At 36.7% G+C, this 19,571-nt stretch overlaps 1 protein-coding gene across 16 annotated transcripts in view; it reads right to left on the reverse strand.

Moving 5' to 3' along the window:
• The window catches only part of Mlip (muscular LMNA interacting protein), a 234,116-nt gene that overhangs the window by 93,400 nt on the left and 121,145 nt on the right, over positions 1 to 19,571 (reverse strand). For 10 of the 16 annotated variants that reach the window (XM_057768671.1, XM_057768666.1, XM_057768669.1 and 7 more), the window contains one exon: positions 16,846 to 16,917. The exons of the other annotated variants lie outside the window; for them this stretch is intronic. In XM_057768671.1, coding sequence (XP_057624654.1) covers positions 16,846 to 16,917 — 72 coding nt within the window. The remainder of the gene's footprint in view (positions 1 to 16,845; positions 16,918 to 19,571) is intronic. 16 annotated transcript variants of the gene reach the window in all.

A 19,571-nucleotide genomic window follows, 5' to 3' on the forward strand; every position in this document is an offset into this window, starting at 1 on the left:
CTTTGGGGTTTTTTGTGATGCATGAGGACTCTGTATTTTAGAATGACTTCAGATTTGCTATGTAGCCAAAGATGATTTTGAACTCCTGATCTTTCTGCTTTTACTGCCCAAGTGCTAGGATTAGAGACATGGGCCACCATGTTGCCCAGTTTATCTGCCACTAGAGATTGAAGCCAGGGCTTTGTGCAAGTACTATATCAATTGAGCTATATCTACAACAAGAAGCATCTTTTTAATATTTCATCCTGAGTTTATTTGTAATCTATAAGACATCAGTGCCAATGTAGTCTAACCCCTCCATTTTCAGAAGCAGTGAGACAAATAAATTTTATATTTTGAGCTCACTGATTTCTTAACATGGAGATACTGTGAATTCAAATTTCAAACCCCCTTTAAAATCACATTCTGGTTAAAGGCTATTTTTCCTGCCCTAAGCAAATATCATTGTCATTTCTCTTTACAAATAATTTTTTCTCATCCTGTAGCACAAATTCTAATTGTTCCTAATAATAAAAACCCAGAATCAGCTCTCAGGGGGTAAAAGCTGAGAGATCAGAGAAGCAGAGCAGCCAGTCACTAGAGAGACCTTTTATTTCTATCAATGTTCAGACCAAAAGAGATAATCCTGTCCTCAGACTGTCTCCTCAAACTGTACCTCAGACTGTATCCTCAGACTGCAACTGAGCTCCTGTCTCCTTCTGCCTTATATTCCTCTCTCTACCCAGCCATGTGGCTCCTGTCTCCACCTCCCTGGTCCTGGGATTAAAGGCATGGGATCCCAAGTGCTGGGATCACTTTTGTGTGAGATCTGTTTCTCTTTTAGACAGATTCGATCTTGTGTAGCCCAGGGTGGTTTTGGACTAACAGAGATCCCTCTGCCTCTGTCTCCCAAGTCTTGGGATTAAAGGTGTGTGCCACTGCTCCCTGGCCTCTGGTGGCTTAGCTCTGCACTCTGATCTTCAGGCAAACTTTATATATTAAAATTTAAACAAAATATCAGTACATCATCCATCATCTTGTACTATAGAATATAGTATTTAAAAACTCTTAGTTTTGTAACAGTGGTTCACTTTCTGTTTCTGCCTTTCCCAGCCCAGTCTTTCCCTGCTCTTGCCTGCTTGACAATCTTTATGGTGAGTCAGTTCAACACCTTCAACACAGCATCAGAATCCAAATAAATAGCGTTTGACAGCTTGAAGATGCCTCTTACATTTTTGTTATAAAACTTTTTCCTGGGTGGAAGCACATGGAAATATCAGTATTCAGTTGAAAATTGCCTAGGAAGATGACAATTTCACACAGATGAATCTGTTTCTATATAATTTATTGCTTCTTTAAAATTTTTATATAATGATTTTTTATCGTGTTCACTCTACCTCCTCCAACGAATATCCCCCTTCTCTACTCAACCAACTTTGTGTCATTTTTTTCTATTAATGTCCATTTACTCTGCCCAAATATGCTTGGATGTGTGACCTTTCACTAGAGCATGGTCATAGTCAACTTATTAGGGGCTACACCATCAGAAAAAAATATTGATCCTTTGTCTCAAAGCAGCTGATAATTATCAACAGCTCATCAGCTATCAGTGGGACTCTGTGCACAGCTCCCCTTTCTATGCAGGGAATTGGTCTGCTTATGATTGCGCAGGTTTTGCACAAGCTGTCACTACTGCTATGAGGTCATATGTACATATGTACTGCTATTTTCAGAAGATAATGCTTCTTTGTATTCATCTACAACTTCTGGATCCTACAATTCCTCCATACCCTCTTTCACAATGATGTCTGAGTCTTGTCAGGAAAGAAGGAAGGAAGGAAGGAATGAAGGAAGGAAGGAAGAGAGGGAGAGAGGGAGGGATGGAGGACAGCAGGGAGGGGAGGCAGGAGGCGGAGGGAGAAAGGAAGGGGCATATGTCCCTTTTAAGACTGTACATTCTGAATTCTCTTATTCTCTACACCTTGGCCATCTATTAAAAATAGAACTTTCTCTGATGAGGGTTGAGAGATCCATTAATTTATGGGTATACTGATAAATCATTAGGAATTGACTTAATACTATGTCTATCTAGTCCAATAATAGTAATAAGTTCTCCTCTATGGTCTGTGATTTCTCTAGCCTGAAGTTCTTGACCCAGTAATAGTATCAGATATGGGTCTCATGTTGTGGAGCAAGTCTTAAATCCAACTGGAATGTGGTTGGTTACACCTATGACATTTGTGCCATTATTGCACTATGAGCATAATTTATCTGGCCAGTCATCACTGTATCTCACAAAGTCCACAGTTGGCTAAGACTGATGATTATTTTTCACTTCCATTGATATACATAGCACCTTTCAGAACTATGAAAGTTGTCCAGCAGGAATGAAGCTTCTATATTAGTAAAAGCTTAATTTCTTTATGCTCAAGTGTGTGGTGCCTTCAGCAACAGGGTCATATCTTCATATCTTCAAGTACTAGAGAGTAATAAACAGCACTGGCAATAGCCTTTAAGGTTTGGAGGTCTTTGGAACCTCAATGACCAAGACTTCTATTGTTTTTATGTTTTGTTAGCCCATGCTGTCTGCAGCAGTACTGTTGCCCTGATAAAAAGAGACTTGATTCCATTTTAATTCTTTTATGGATGTATACAGAAGCCTCTGCAGGAAGTTTTCAAATGACTTTTTCAAAAAGTTGTTAGTGTTATTTCTGTCTCTCAGAATTCTCTCCTCTACTTTGCCCTTTCTTCTCCTTTAACATTTCTTACTTCATAATCTCCTTTAACCCTTTATACCTATTCATCTTCCAAATTTTTACCACTGACTCAACATTTTTTGCTACAGGAAATTTTTCAAGATATCTAGTCCTAATCCACTTTCAAAGTTTGACAATTTATCATCATTAAAGTCATTCAAAAATATGTGGAATGAGTTTGAAGGCAATTATAAAAGGTTATAAAATATAATTAGCAAAGTAATTAGAACAAATGTCTGATCTCTTTAGGCAGTATCTTTCAACAGAAAAATGATCACTTACATCTATATGTGTCATGGTAGGTTTGTAAACAGACAAAAAAGATAGTTCCCTACTGGAATGGATTGTAGAGCATTTAGATAGCAAGCTACCCTGTCTCCTCATCTGCATTCACTTCCCAGTCCTTACATCTTCACTGTTATTCTGATGCTCTCATATCCTGACTCCAAAGTTTCTCATCAGTCATGGAACCACAGGACTCAATGTTCATCAGAACCTTGTTTGTTTGTTTGTTTGTTTGTTTTTAACAGATTAAGGGATTACACAGATCTAAAACTATTAATCTTTACTAGTAGGTACCCCATCTGGTAGAATTAGGATTTGAACATGAAACATATTAAGAGTTCAGACCAATAGTCATGAAAGATAAATTTCATCATTTCTTAATTTAATAAGTTACTTTTAAATTTTGAGATTCTAGTATAATTAGAATCTTCCCTTTGCTCCCATTAAACCCTCCCAACACCCACCCTTGTTCTGTTTCAAACTCAAGGCCTCATTTTTCATTAATTATTGTTACATGCATATATGTATATACATATTTGCTTCTAAATACAACCTGCCCAGTCTTATCATGTTACTTGTCTGTGTGTTTTCATGGCTGACCATTTGGTATTGGATAACTAGTTGCTTGCTCTTCCTTGGAGAAGACTGTTCCTCCCACTCTCAGCAGTCTTTCCATAGTAATTATTGTTTAAAATCTTTTGTTTTCCAACATTGCTTCTCTGTATCGCCAAGCAAAATTTGGAAAACTAATTATGGCAAGAGTCGCCTTTACAGTCATTATTCTTTTTCTTTTTTCCTAAAATTATGATTAGTCATGATAAATAGTGAGGCAGGAACAGAGATTTTTATAAAAAGTTAACTCAATTTAATTTCCCCAACACGGTGTTTCCAATCAGCTAGTCACCTTGTAGGTAAGAGAGAACTCCCTTCTACGTTAGGAAGATAACAGAGCACACAATGTCTGTACTGGACAGACACAGTCACAGTGCTGTACCTATAATGTGCATGATCTCAGATAGCCACAGTCCAGCGAAGGATGCCATAAAATAAAATGAAGAGTTACACTGAAGTCCTTCATTCCTGACTTTGCAATATCAAGAGGATGCTGTGTCACCTGATTCCACAGAGGCATGTGATTCAATTATTGAAATAATCCCACTGGAACTGAAAGCTTCTTCTAAGGCATAAGTGGGAACAGCACCTGGTCTTTTGAGAAGAGGGGTTATCTGGCTAATGGGTCACATCTATGTGAATGCAAAGGAAAAGCAAGTTATAGTTGGACACTGGAGGTTCTCCCAACTTACCAGATGACAAGCCACATATAATATTGAATATATTTGGAGTATTAGACTACACATGATCTTCATTATAGTAAGTCATAGAGAGAAAAGAGACAAGAAATTTTATCCAGACTCTGCATAGAAGGCTAAGCACAGCAGGAAAGCTGTTTTATGGCTCTGTTCCCCTTCCCAGCAATGATTTTCCATGCACTTCTTACTGTCACTCTTTAGCCACAAAGAATCACTTGTGCTCCTTGAACTTTGTCTCTTCTATATTTTGTGGTATTGACTTGCTCTAAATCTCAGTTCACATAGAAATTTTTCTTCATTGTGAAGATCCAAATGTCTTTTCTTGACATCACAGCAGTCCAAAATTTATTCATGTCCTGGTTAGGAATACATTTTGCATATCTTAAGAATACTGATGGTCTTAGAAATTAATCTTGTCTACCCCGTGTAGCTTGCAAACTTTATTGTGTCCTAGAAACTACATCTGTATTGATCCTGGCAATTGCCATTATATTCTGCTTCTGAGAAAGGAATAAAAAATCTGATTGGTTTCAATAAAATTGACACAAGTTTAAAAAAATGAAAGAAAACTGAATCATGAAATGATGGCTTAGCAGTTAAGTGCTTGCCGCTCATGGATGAGAACCAGTTTTAGATTCCTAAAACCCACATAAGTGCAGGATGAGCCTAGAGGTCCCCTGTATTTCCACTTTTAGGAGGTGGAGACAAAGAACTCACAAAGCAAACTCTCTAGGAATACTGGAGACCTCTGAATTTGATTGAGAAACTTAGCCTTAATTAATTAAAGTATAAAAGCAATAGCAGACAATTCCCAACATTAATCTTGAACCTTCTGATGCATATGTGTGCCTTATTTTTTTCAATTGTACTCTAGTCTACTAGGCCTTTTGTTCCATTGGGGTCAGTGGAGCAATAAAGATATTTAGATTAGATTGAAAAACAAACTGAGGGAGAAATAGGATTAATAGATAAATGCATCAGATAAATAATATTATCACAGTTTTCTCAGTAAAATACTATGGAGAAGAGATTTAAACTGTTTTAACAAACAAATGTTTGTTACATGTTACTATTCAACTTCTTTGCCATCAAAGGCTGTAGCATGTGATCAACACTCATGAAATAACTCTTTTCAGCCCAAACCAAATGAAATCAATAGTTTGATCTATGGAAAATTACTACAGGCAAACATAATTCTTATGCTACTTGAAATATTGAACTATAACAAAAGAATGTCAAAATGATCTCTTAAAGCTATAAAAGACAATGAACATTGGCAAGAAAGCCTATGACTTTGAATCAGCTTATTGCCCATTCTATGTTAAATAGAAGGGTTTGAGGGCCAAAATGTTCTAAATTTTACTAAAATTTATTTCTGTTAATTGACTATAATGAGTAGTTTGTCAAATGTATCATCTTGACTCACTCCTAATAGCCATAAAATATCGTTTTTATTCCATGATACAGTATTTTATTAAACATATTTAAGCCTCCATTAGCAAAAGCCAAAAGAGCATGGGAAATATACAACCACAGTTTAAAGAACTGGGACCATAAAAAGTATATTCCCAGACTGGCAGTGATGGAGCACGCCTTTAATCTCAGCACTCAAGAGGCAGAGGCAGGCGGATCTCTGTGAGTTCAAGGCCAGCCTAGTCTACAAAAGCTAGTTACAGGACAGACTCCAAAACCTATAAAGAAACCCTGTCTCGAAAAACCAAACCCCCCAAAAGTGTATTCTTGTCATGTGACGTGTTTGTGAACTATGCAATCTGAGGAACTCTCTCTTGGTGTTTTTAGTTCTGGAAGATTTAGTGGATTTGATCTGCTCCTCCCACAAAGAAGGTAGTTGTGCTTTATTTTTTATTGTCTTGTTTGCATTTTTAGGTTTTACAAACTTGCCACTAATCTCAAACTCAATCCCTCAAAGCTGTGAGGATTCACACCTGACGTTCCTTTCAATAAGAGCATCTGAAGAATGGTCCTTCCCTCAATCAGTGCTCCGCTCCCTATAATATCCCTCCCCTCTCTCAACATCACAAGGAATAGGGCTGTTTGTGAGCCCTGGCTTATTCAGTTCTTCTCAAAGTTAAATTGCTTCCAATTCCCTTTAATATTTTCTCATAAAAATAAAATATTATTCATTCACATTTTATGAGAATATAAATATATTCTAGCAACTAACAAAAAAAGTATTACAGAAAAGAATCCAAACTCATTACCTCTCGCTCAGTATTTCAGTGAACATGCTTGTTTTTATTGCTGGGAAGGAATCAGAACAAGCCTGAGAAACATTGGATGGAGTCTGAGCTGAAGGTCAATCACACACCCTAGTTGTGCTGCTTTGGGGGACTTTATGAGACTTTGCTGATTGCCAAATTCTTTGTTGAGTTATGAAGGTAATAAAGATAGCATTACATCCTCAAGTTTGCAATACAGAAACTATCACAACTGTCTTGACCACTTAATAAAGGTCACCAAATCTAAAGTAATTCCTTCCAGTGGAAGGTCTTTTGTAACTATTGAATGAAAGTACAGTAGATGGATGTTATTCTGTCTTACCACCCAGCCAAACTCTACAGATCCTTAACCAAGGTTTAGCCAAATGAATCCTTCTGATCCTTCCCTTTATGCACCTTCTCCAGCTTCCAAGATCCAGCCCTTGTGCTACATCAAGTGCTTTAATCTAATCCTATCAACACTGCCTATACAACAACCAATCTCTAAGCTTCCTCCAGGACTTCTCAACCTGCCTCCTGCAGACAGGACCCTCCAACACTGCATCCACCTTTCAACTCAGACAGATCCTGCATATTCTTCTCCAGGGTTTATCCAGGTGAGTCTACCTGAACCTACCCACCATGCACCCTCAACAATACCAGTTCTACCCAAACTCCAAACTTGAATGTGGATGCACATCCTGCACATCAACACAGTCTCTTGTGTCCACCTGACTTTATTCCACCTACACCATATCCAAATCCTAGGCCCAACTTGACAGGCATATCCTTTCTTTGGCTCCAAACTGTTCCATCCATACCAGACATGGGACTAACAAAACAAGGCTATCTACCCAGACCTCATCATAAAAATTGGTATAGGAGGTCCTTCTGTATTTGTGTTGCTTTCATTAGTTATTAAAGAAACTGCCTTGGCCAAGTTGATAGGGTGAATCTCAGGTAGGCGGGGAAGACAGAACAGAATTCTGGGAAGAAGGGCAGAGTGGCAGATGCCATGAATCTCTGGCCTGAGATGGACATAGGTTAGAATCTTGCCGATAAGTCACAGTCACGTGGTGATTCTACACAGATTTAGTAGAAATGGATTAATCAAGATGTGAGAGTTAGCCAATAAGAGGCTAGAGCTAATGGGCCAGATAGTAATAAAATTAATACAGTTTCTGTGTGGTTATTTCAGGGGTTATGCTAGCCAGGCGGCTGGGACGCAGCCCGCTCCTCTTACTACAAAAAATAAAAACAATATGAGAGATCAAGTCAGTATTTTCCTTCCAACCACATCAGTTTGCCAATGGTAATTACATAGATGAACCCCAAGACACAGAGTTGAAAACAACAATCACAAATTTTATAAAAGAATTCAAAGAGTTGAAAGATATAAACAGCTCAATGAACTTAAGGAGTTTAAAAAGCAAAAATAGCTAACTGATGTACAGTAAAACACAAACTTGCTGCTGATAGAAATGATGAAGATGAAGATAATCTAGAGTATGAAAACAATTTAATAAAGAGATAGAAACATTGAAGAGTGCTAAAGCTAAATTTAAGATTAAATAAAAAAAAATCCAAAACCCAATGAGAAAACTCAGATGACAACTTTACAAGAAGAATGAATCAAACAGAATATAGAACAATAGGATTTGGAGATAAAGTAGAGGATCTAGATGAAATAAGCAAAGAATATGATTTTCAAAGAAACACAGAAAAATAGCATACAGAAAATGTGGGATGCCATGAAAAGACAAAGCTTTAAATTATAAGAATAAAGGAAGGAGAAACATTCCAGGTTAATGGCATAAACCACATTTTTAACAAGATCACAAAAGAAAACTTCCCCAAACTTAGAAACATACCCATACAAATATGACATGTACTCAGAACACCAAATAGATAAGCCAAAAAAATATACCACAGCATACGATAGTTAAAATACTAATCATATGGATCAAAGAAAAACTATTGAAAACTGCAGGAGGAAAAAATACAAGTCACATACACAGGAAAACCCATTGGAATAACAGGTGATTTCTAACAGAAACTGAAAGCCAGAAGAACCTGTAGCATATACTCCAAGCTCCAAAATACCATGACAGACAAATTAGACTAAAATACCTAGCAAAACTATCTACTCTTGTTGGAGAAGAAAAAAATGTATAATATAAACAGCCTAAAAATTATATCCAACAAATTAAGTCTAAAAATATTGGAAGCAAAATTTTATACTGAAGAAATTTAGAAAGAAATATGAAGCCAAAACACTGAAAGATCAGAGAGAACAAAAATCAACAAAGCCACATCTGTAATCAACACACACTTTCAAGGATAACTTTAAATATTATTGGCCTCAATTCTCTAAAAAAAAAAAAAAAAAAAAGACACTGGCTTTGTAATGGGTCAAGAATCAAAATTCATATAACTTATATCTACCAGAAACACATCTGATCTAAAAATAGGCACTACATTAGAGTAAAAGGGTGGACAAAAGTACTCTCTCATCAAACAGTACTAAGAAGCAAGCAGTTATTGCTATCCTAATATCTAACAAGACTGATTTCAAAGTAAAACTACTTCAAAACAGATAAAGGACATTTCATTGTAATCAAGAAAACAGTAAACAAAGAAAACATTACTATCCTAACCACTGGATATACCAAACTATAGTGCATCAAATTTCATTTTTTCAAAAGGATATTACTGGAGTTCAGATACAGATTGAGGTCAATCCATTAGTAGTAGGTGATTTTAGTATTCCATTTTCAACAATGAACAAAAATAAGAAGATAAACATCAGAATAAAATAGCATTAGATATCAAATGAACTAGCTTTCTTCATACAAAAAGGCTCTATACAAGCTTCGAAAGAAGGGAAGCAAGCAATAGTCCTACCTATGTGTGGCACCTATGAACCACAACAATGTCCATTATGGCGTGATGACCTTAAGGGCAAAGCAGAGGCCTTCATATTTTGGTAGCAACAGACAGCTCTCTAATTTGACTTAAGGCCAACTGATTAAGAGGAAAATAATGCTTGGTACTAGAAATCTAGTCATCTACCCATGGCTAGTAAACTTCGAATCTTTGAGGAGAATCTATGACTGACTGTCACTTAATTAAAGAAGCTTAATCCCTATCTACATTCTAAATATTTATCATTATACCTACAGATAAGGGTAGCTCTTGGCCCTCATTAAGGACAACAGAAATGGCACTACAGAAACCACAACCAATCAAAACCCAGAATTGTGGAAACCAGTCCCAAGTGATACATCTATAACACAACTGATGCACCTAAGACTCAAGGATCTTTGTAGAAGAAAGGGGTAGAAGGATTGTAAGAGCCAGAGTTCTCTGTGGGATTGTGTCTTCTATAAATGTCAAGGAAGCTATGCCTGTGACATTTCACCATCATGGCTGTTTAAACAATGTCTGAGAAAGGATGGTACCAATAGGCATGGTAGCAAACATGGAAGAGGGAAAGCTCATAAGATCTCAACCTTAGAAAAAGAGTTACAGGTCAAAACATACAGATATTGTATTGTATTCATACACATATTATATGAACTAAACAGGGTGTGTGTGTGTGTGTGTGTGTGTGTGTAAAACAATATTTTAGGAAGAGACCATAAATTTGAATGAGAAATGGAGAGCACATGGGAGAAATTAGAGGGAGAAAATTTTATGATTATTATGTGTTTTTTAAAAATTGAAACCAACAGACAAATAAGTGGGATTCACAAGTTCTCTAAAGGGAATGTGTACATATCTGACAACTGCTTAATACAATCAGTTAATACAAATTTAAATCCTGGGCATCTCTTCATTGATTTAAAAACAAACCTTGGTCCTGCCTCAAAGCCATGTGCTAGACTTTGCTGACTCTCCATGAGATGTCTTACCCTCTCTGAGGAGTAAATGGGAGGGGGTGGAGAGGAAGGTGGAGGGAACAGGAGGAGGGGAGGGAGTGGGATCTGGGATTGGTATGTAAAATGAGAAAAGACAGTATTTTAAAAATAAATTGATTAATTAAAAATAAAAAATAAAGTCATGAACGTCAGTGTGAAAAACAAACAAAAACAGGAAAAAAATGATGTCTGGTGTGGGAAGTCCTTTTGTCTATATGCTGCTTTTATTGGTTAAAGAACAAAGCTGTTTCAGCCGGTGGTTTAGCAGAATGGGGCAAGGTGAGAATTCCAAGCAGAAAGAGTAGGCAGAGAAAAAGAGAAGTCATGTAGCTATGGCAGCAGACATTTGCCAGATCCTCGACAGAACCTTACCGGTAGGCCACAACCACATGGCGATACACAGATTAATAGAAATGGGTTAATTCAAGATGTAAGAGCTAGCTAGGAATACACTAGAGTCACTGACCAAGCAATATTGCAAATAATACAGTTTCTGTGTGGTTATTTTGGGTCTCCACCAACAGATGTCTCTGTAGTACAGGTCACATCCTAAATTAACAATCAGATTATTTTTTGAACCACAGAATTCTTAAAAACATTGACTAAAGAATTATGTTAATCGGGTTGCAATTAGCAACCCATCCTTTAAAATATTAAACAACATAAGGTAAATTGATTTGACAATAGGCTAAACTAAATCTCTGCCTTTTTCTTTTTATCCATGCTTCCATTGTGATCTTCAGAATAACTATTTTGTACCCTTCTGCTATGGTAAATCTTTTAACTTTACATTTGAACAACTATTTCTATAATTTTACTTCATTTATATAAAATTGAACTCTGTGGAATCTGGCAAAGACACAAATTTTTATAAGTTAAATGTGTCTTTAAAATGGAACATAGTAATAGCACTTATTGGGAAAATTGTATCTAACACTAGACAAAGATGCTATCCTTATAGATACTTAGAAAGTTGGGAATAAACAATATGAGCTTCCTTCAAGGAAAAAAGTATCTTTCTGTAGAAAACATTATTCTCTTATAACACAATAAACAGCATATAAATTTACATCATATAGATAAGTCTATCCTTTTTATTTCCTTAAAGCAATTTCATAGTAAAAATTAATGATTTATTAATTTTGATTATGAATATGTTACAACAATTTTACTTACTGACCTCAGACTTAAGTGATTAAAAAACTGGAAATATCTCAAACACTTTCTGAAAAAGACAATAGCACACACTGTGACTAAAGTTAATGTCTATAACAAAGTCACTTGTCTAGGGATGTCATTCTTAACCAGGTCTATAGAGCATGGTATCCCATGATAATGTCTGTCAGAGAGAAAATGATTACTGACAGGTGCTTAAACCAAAGAGGCTGGAGTTACCTCATTAAAATATAGTATCTCACATTTATCTTTTTCCATTTAATCATGGTAGAAGATTGAGCTAAAAACCCTTCTTTCATAAATGCTTATGGGGAAAATGCTAGAAATGGAATAAGGTATAAATTTAAGTTTTGATGAGACAAGTTAAGAAACCTTATGTTGCCTGCCAACAAAATGTGTCCTTTCAAAACTGAATGAAAATGGGTTTCATCCAGAAGTAATGGAGCTGAAACTAATCCCATAATTTACTGATAGCTTAGCATCTCACTACAAAAGATGGCTGAGTTCTAATTTGCTGAAAATCTTGTTTTTAAAATAACTTTATTTTCCAAAAATAATTCTATTTGCTAATTACACAATATGCTAGGCATAAAAATCTACTGTGCATATAATTATCTTGAGAGAGGGTTAGCTACTGAAGCATGTAAGACTTGAGTTATATATGTGTGTTCTGTTGTCAAGGCAACTCACAGTGTAGCTCCCAAACAATGTTGTAATGATTCTCCCAGATCAGCCTTCCAGCTGTGTTCTATGTGATGACAAGAAATTGAGACAAACTTCCGTGATTGAAAATATTCCATTCTGTAGGTTGCATATATGTCTATATATATTTGAAAATTCTTTAATTGAAATTATCCTGTACAGAGAATAATAGTCACCCCAGAAGTTATAGGTTTAAATAAAAAGGTGCCAGTGTGTGGGATACCTTCCCTAGGGTTGTTAGTCAGAGGAGTGCTAGAGACCACCCAAACAGTGCAGGTGATATCAATTGCTCTTAGCCATCCTCCAGAGCTTGAAGGTAAGACCCTGTTGCTGAAGATACTACCCTGCTGGTCACAGGACATTACGAAATTAAGTTGACACTAAAAAGAAAGTTTCTTCCCTGTTAGATAGATTTCAAAATACTAGACAGTAGTGTCTAGGCTTCAAGAGAGGCAGATCATCAACAGTCTTACGTGGCTATGAACTCTGGGAGTTATAAGAACATAGCTTCTGATATGAGATGATATCCCCAAGGGAGCAATATTGGCATGACTGTTATGAGGGTAGCCAACGACTTTCAGATTGGATTAAAGTCCCACTCTATAGGAAGAAACCAGTGCATGGTGCTGTAAATTTGGCCAGGAACTCATGGTTTGGGAGATCATGGCCCTGGGACACCTACTATTATTATTCTGCTAAATGTACATAGTGCCTAATTGTCCTCATTATCAAAATTTTACTGTTCAGTGAACAGAAGTTTACACAAAAACCTACAACTGGTCAAAGAGAATAAATATCTGCAAAGTGCTTAGCCAAGGTGGGACAACTATAATATCAACCTGTCTCCGGGGATCACGGATCATTGCAGTGGAGGGAGAGGCAATATTGTGAGAGCCAGAGGTCAGGAAGGACCATGGCACACAATGTCTTCTGGACGTGACAGAGCTGTTGCTCTCGTGAACTCATAGCATCTGAGACTCCATGCACAAGACCTGCGTGTGCTCAAGGCAGTCAATGTTCTAACACAGAGAGGAAAAGCAGCTTGTAAACCTCACTCCAACCAAGATAAATGAGTTTTTAAATGTTATGTTCTTGCCGGGCGGTGGTGGCGCACGCCTTTAATCCCAGCACTTGGGAGGCAGAGGCAGGCGGATCTCTGTGAGTTCGAGACCAGCCTGGTCTACAGAGCTAGTTCCAGGACAGGCTCCAAAACCACAGAGAAACCCTGTCTCGAAAAACCAAAAAAAAAAAAAAAAAAGAAAAAAATGTTATGTTCTTAATTTTCTCACTCAATTCAGAAGTAAATTCTTTGACGTCAATGTCATAATGAGTTAGGTTGTCTAAATAGCTGGGTTCAAAGGACTAAATATCAGATTTATTTCTTAACTACAACACTGAAAAAAGCAATGCACTATCATCTTAGATGTTGTTAGAAATGAACATAACTTCACAGGAAATGTTTGTTGTACAGAAGATGTCCCTTGGTGGGACACTGTCTAACAATTACGAGACCCTGTGTTAAGTCTCCATTGATGAGAAGAAAAGTCACAAAGGAGAAGAAAAAAAGAGAAAAAATAGAAAAGTAAAGGAAGGGGAAAGGGATAAAATGTTTCTAATTGTTTAAAAATAATTGTTTGGTTTAAAACACACAATAAGAAAAAATATGTAAAATTGCAATTTCCCTGCTCCATTTTTCTCCTGTTGCAGCGATGCAATTATTTGGTGCTTGTATATGACCTGGTGGGCTCCATCTCTGAGTGTGACAATATTGTAGAAAGGCTCAGAGAAAACTTTCTCATTCTATTTATTCTTTGTTAAGGTCCTTTTTGTCACAAAGATATTAGATCCCTTGCACATGAAAATCAGAAGGAACCAGTGACCACTATAGAGGGTGTACTCTGGAGGTTTTGTTGTTGTTCATGGGAGACCCCTTTGTCTAAAGGGAAGAAGATTGGTGGTATTGTATAAATAAATTTTAGGGATCACTGGTGTCAATTTTTCAAAATGTAGAATTATAAATGATCTGAAAATGAAAAATAATTGTCCGGGCACATGCCTTTAATCCCAGCACTCGAGAGGCAGAGGCAGGTGGATCTCGGTGAGTTCAAGGCCAGCCTGGCCTACAAGAGCTAGTTCTAGGACAGGTTCCAAGCTACAGAAAATCCCTGTCTCAAAAAAAAAACAGAAAGAAAGAAAGAAAGAAAGAAAGAAAGAAAGAAAGAAAGAAAGGAAGGAAGGAAGGAAGGAAGGAAGGAAGGAAGGAAGGAAGGAAGGAAGGAAGGAAGGAAGGAAAAATGAAAGGAAAGAAAAAATCATTCTCATTTAATTTATGGCTTTTGAAAAGCCCAAATATCTATAGTCTGTAACAATTCACCATGACCAGATGACTACATTACTGTTTACATAATAATGTACTCCTCCTTAGAGAAGCATTATTTTAAATCATGTATCACAACATGTACATCCTATTGTACCAAGGTAAAAAAAAATACTAATTTTCTTATATAATTTTATATTTAAAATAAAAGACACAAGATCTGTCTTATATGAACTGCACTGATTGAATAAGTATCAATATCCCCACATGCCTTTGTGATATAGGTTTTTGATAAAGCTGAAAGTTAATGAATTTTTTTCTTTAATATCCAACAGATATTATATCCTCTATAAAATAGATCATTCAGAGATAAGAAAGCTAGAAAGTCAGAGGTTCTAAAATAAACATGACTTGGAGCCATGTCTCACAGAGTTGCAGGAAGCGTTAATTATCAGTTTTCTGCACAGAATGTTACTAACACAGGAGAAGGCAGCCCCTCCGTCTCCAAGGGAGTGTGTCTCAGTTAGAGGACACAGCAGGCTGCATGTCTTCTTCGCCTCACTGCAAGGGACAATGTCTCCTAGATGTCTGATGGCAGACACTTGTGTTCAGATTTCTTTAAAATATGAAACTGGCAGAGGTTCTGTATCCCTATAAACACTGCCCCATGACTCACAATGACAGCCCCAGGCAGTGACATAAGATGCAACTGAGAGGAATTGCTTCCCATGCACTTCTAAGACTTTAATCTTATTTTAACTTTTGTCAAGCTATAAAAGGTAGAAAGTCAGGAAAGGAGCTAGAGACGAACTCTCAGATGTTTCTCCAACAGATGGCCATGCAGATCTGTACATTTGTGCATACGGAACTCAGACTTTCGACCACATATGTATGGTTTGGAGTTATTAACAGAGACACAATCTATAGGAAATGTCACCCACTTAATATTGACCTTATGATGCTAAGCATTTCCCACATAGTTCCTACTGTAGTTGTTGTTATTGTTGTGTTTTGTTTGGGTTTTGAATTTTTGGGGGGGACCTGAGTGGGTTAAAGACAGGCTTTCTCTGTATTACAGCTTTGGCTGAACTGGAACTCACTTTGTGGACCATTTTGGCTTCAAACTCATAGAGATCTACCTGCCTCTGCCTCCCAAGTGCTGGAATTAAAGGTGTGCAACACTGCTGCCTGGCTCATAGATCCTATTTTTAGACGTCTTACAAAGGTTTCATTTTCTGGATCATGCTAAGAGACTAAGAATGCAGATTCATAAACCCGCATATCAGAATTCCACCTGGCTGACAAACAATTAACATTTGACAAATGACAGCAACAGTATTTGAAGCACTATCATTAACCTTGTAAAAGAAAATAGATTTAACGCAATAACTGCTAAATATCCTAAATAAACCACCATAAAATAACATATGACATCAATAATTTTCCACACTTGGTTAACAATTTCATTTTGATTCTGATGTGAATCCTTCATGTAATTTTGTTGGCACATATGTGATATGTGATTAATGTATTAATATACATATCATTATGTCATTTTATAATTGGTGATGTTTAAAAGCAAAGCTACCTAGATTCGTAGGAAAGCTGTGGGTTTTTTTAAATCACTAGGGGTGATCTCTAATCTCCCTGTTACTCAGTAGGGTATAGGGATAGAACCAGTGGTTAACAGGAATGGATGAAGACTTTAGCTGGTGGTAGAGTCTATATTGCTACAGTAGACACTTGAATATTATATCTGGGTAAGTATATAACATAAGAAAGGAAGTTGATATTAATCAAATCTTGACCAATCAATGACTGTGGTAGATAGTTGTGTACATAATTTCATTTCACCTTGACTTTGATTTATGCAAACAGAGGAAGAAATGTTCAAACCTAACAGATTTTAAATTTCCAAAGAAGGAGGATCTAATGAAGTCTGAATCAAAACTCCACGTCTTCTTGACAGTGGATAAGACATCTGAGATCATATTCAACCCTCATGATGAAAAGGATGTCAGTCATCATGACCACGATGCTTTTGTCCCAGTATCCTAATCTAGGAGCAGTTTTTATTTTAGTAAAAACATGCATTTTCCCATTAGAAATTTTATACATATAACAAAACTATACTAGATACTAGAAACATAAAATTCACTCTGTTTCAAATCCAACACTGACCTTCTGTTCCAAGAGCAATGTGTTTGTGGGGATTGCTGCAAAAGCCTTGTAGCTTGACTTTGTCTTGTATTGCTAGAATGGGTAACCAGAAAGCAAGAGTGGGGATGAAAAGGGAGAAGAATATGACATAACTGTAGGTACTTCTATCAAGTTAAATGACACATTATTAGGTGAAAAGAGGGGTTATTGTCCACAACTTGTTTTTGAAAAGAAATTAGTCCATCACATTAATATTTTGTTAGATTGATAAGAAATACACAATAACATTTTAGCTTACAGATCCTGAACAGTTACATATTATTTAGTTTTATAACTTAAATTATCCGTTCCTATAAATTTCTATATAAATTTCCCAGTAACTGCATTATATCAGAGAATTTATAATTCTATAATGATTTAGGAGTTGGATTCTTAGGCAAATATATAACCATTATTAGTAAATATGCCTATAAATTTAATTACACTCTTGATACATATTTGCATCATTCATAAAAATGATATTTTACTACTCAAAATTTACTAACAGTTTTAAGTTGGTTTAGGTTAAATTTTTTAGGCAAGGTCTCTCTACATAGCCAAAGATAGGCTTGATCTCCATATATAGCCCGAGCTGGCCTGAAATTCACGATCTTCCTGCTTCCCCCTCCCAATTGGTAGAATTGTTGGATAGAGTCCTATACCTGGCAAACAGCAGTTTTTAACACAGCAATTTGGCCAATAACTACGCAATATCAGAAATTTGACACCATAACTGAAATAAGACCAAATTTCATGGTCCTAATCTCACTTTTCATACTATCACAACTTCTGTTTTCTATTGCAGCTACATTAACAAAGGAAATTAAAAACATCCTGAGTTTTAAGTCAAACAGAGCTATGTGAGTTGCTTGGGAGAGCCTAAAGACCAATGAAGCTGTAGAAATTTGGATGAGATAAAAATCCAATATTAAAAGCCCTAGTTTGGTATTATTCTGGGTCTTGAGTTGATTAGCTAATTTCAAGACTCCTGTTATACCAAATTCCCTGCCTGAGGCAGCTTCTTCAGTGACTCACAGCCATCAGGGAAAGGGCACAGTACTCCAATCCTTAGCTCCTTGAAAAACAAAAGAAAGTGTTAACCAATGAAAACGGGGGTTGCCAAAAAATAAAATATAAGGGGAAATAGCACATATAATTACAAAGAGGTAAAAGACTATAGTGTGAGGATTAATTGGGAAGGAGAATGGAAGAAAGGAGTGAGTGAGGGAATATGGGAGGGGCAATTAGCACTAAGTGGTGCCCAACTTTCATCTATAACTAAGGGCTATTTGAGAGGCCATACGCAAACCTACCATGGGAAAGGCTTCTGCATATATCTATATGAGAAAGAAACCTAAGTAGAGTAACTAAATAACATGGAGATATTGCACCAACTAGATATGTTTACCACAAAGATAAACCTCCAGTGCCAGGAATGAGTTACATCTTGTTGCGTCATTGACCAAAAGGATCCTATGGGAAGCCCCAAACATCCCAGGCTAATGTCACAGCTATTGGTTACTCTCCTCAAACTGATGATGTGTGTCATCTTATTGCTGATGACAGCACTTACTCATCTCCTTGAATACAGAAATTTGATCTGTTGCCTAACTAGAGCCTTCACCCCTACTGAAAAGTGTTCATACTGCTAGAAAGTATTCAGCACACCACCACGGGAGAAAGGTAACCATCACAACCACTGTCTGATTAGATTTAAGGCCATTGCCAAAAAAAAAAAAAAAATGGAGCCCATGTCTGACACTTCTCAGGTGGCCACAAACTTTGGACTGTAAGCCACGGTCCTAGAGGAACACCAAATACTAGTGCTCTGCTAAAGAAACACAGCAATAAAATGACGTCTAGTGACATTCTGCTTAGTGGTTCACTCTGTCATTGTCAGAGATGTTGCCTCTTGCAGTAGATGGGAACCAGTACAGACACCCATAACTGGGCAACATGCAGAGACAGAGATTTTGGAATACTCAGGATTTGAGTATCATCAAATCCTTCCTCTTGAGGTGTAGGAAACTATACGGAAAATTCTAAGAGCTAGGTGGGATGGATGACTCCAAGGAAACAGCATACTCCAGACACAACAGAACTGCTACACATAGGAAATCAAAAAGCCTGTGGAAGCAGGTACAGGGTCTTTACAGGTTCAGGCTAGACAGGGTTACAGGGCTGAGATGGGGAAAGGAACACAGGCTCCCAGCCCTTACCAAAAAGCTATCTGCAGTTGAGATCTGCTTTTAAAGAGTGTTTTCTCCAATGGAATCTTACTAGGTATATTAAGCAAACGTTAGAGTAGGAGCCATGCCCATCAGTAGATGACCAACACAAAACAAAGCCAATGGTACTTTTGTAGCTATTTTGTCTCAAGTTTCATTGTTTAGGCAAATTTTTTGTCTTATTGGTCTTTTGCTTGTACATTGTGGTTTCCAATTTTGTGGTTTTATGAATTTTGTTTCTTGTGGGGTTTTTTGGTTTGTTGGTTGTTAGTTGGCTTCTTGTTTGCATATTTTTTTTTAAATAAAGAGATAAAGGGTCTGTAGAGCTGCGTAGGTAGGGAGGTAAAGAGCATCTACAAGAGGTTGAAGAGGGGGAAATGTGTGATCAGAACATACCATATGAAAATTTTTTCAATTAAGAACAAAACAAAACTTGAATTTTATGGATGTAATTATAATAAACTTGGTTAAACTTGTATG

This window comes from Chionomys nivalis, chromosome 4 (assembly GCF_950005125.1).
Source record: "Chionomys nivalis chromosome 4, mChiNiv1.1, whole genome shotgun sequence".
In the NCBI taxonomy this organism is placed as follows: domain Eukaryota; kingdom Metazoa; phylum Chordata; class Mammalia; order Rodentia; family Cricetidae; genus Chionomys; species Chionomys nivalis.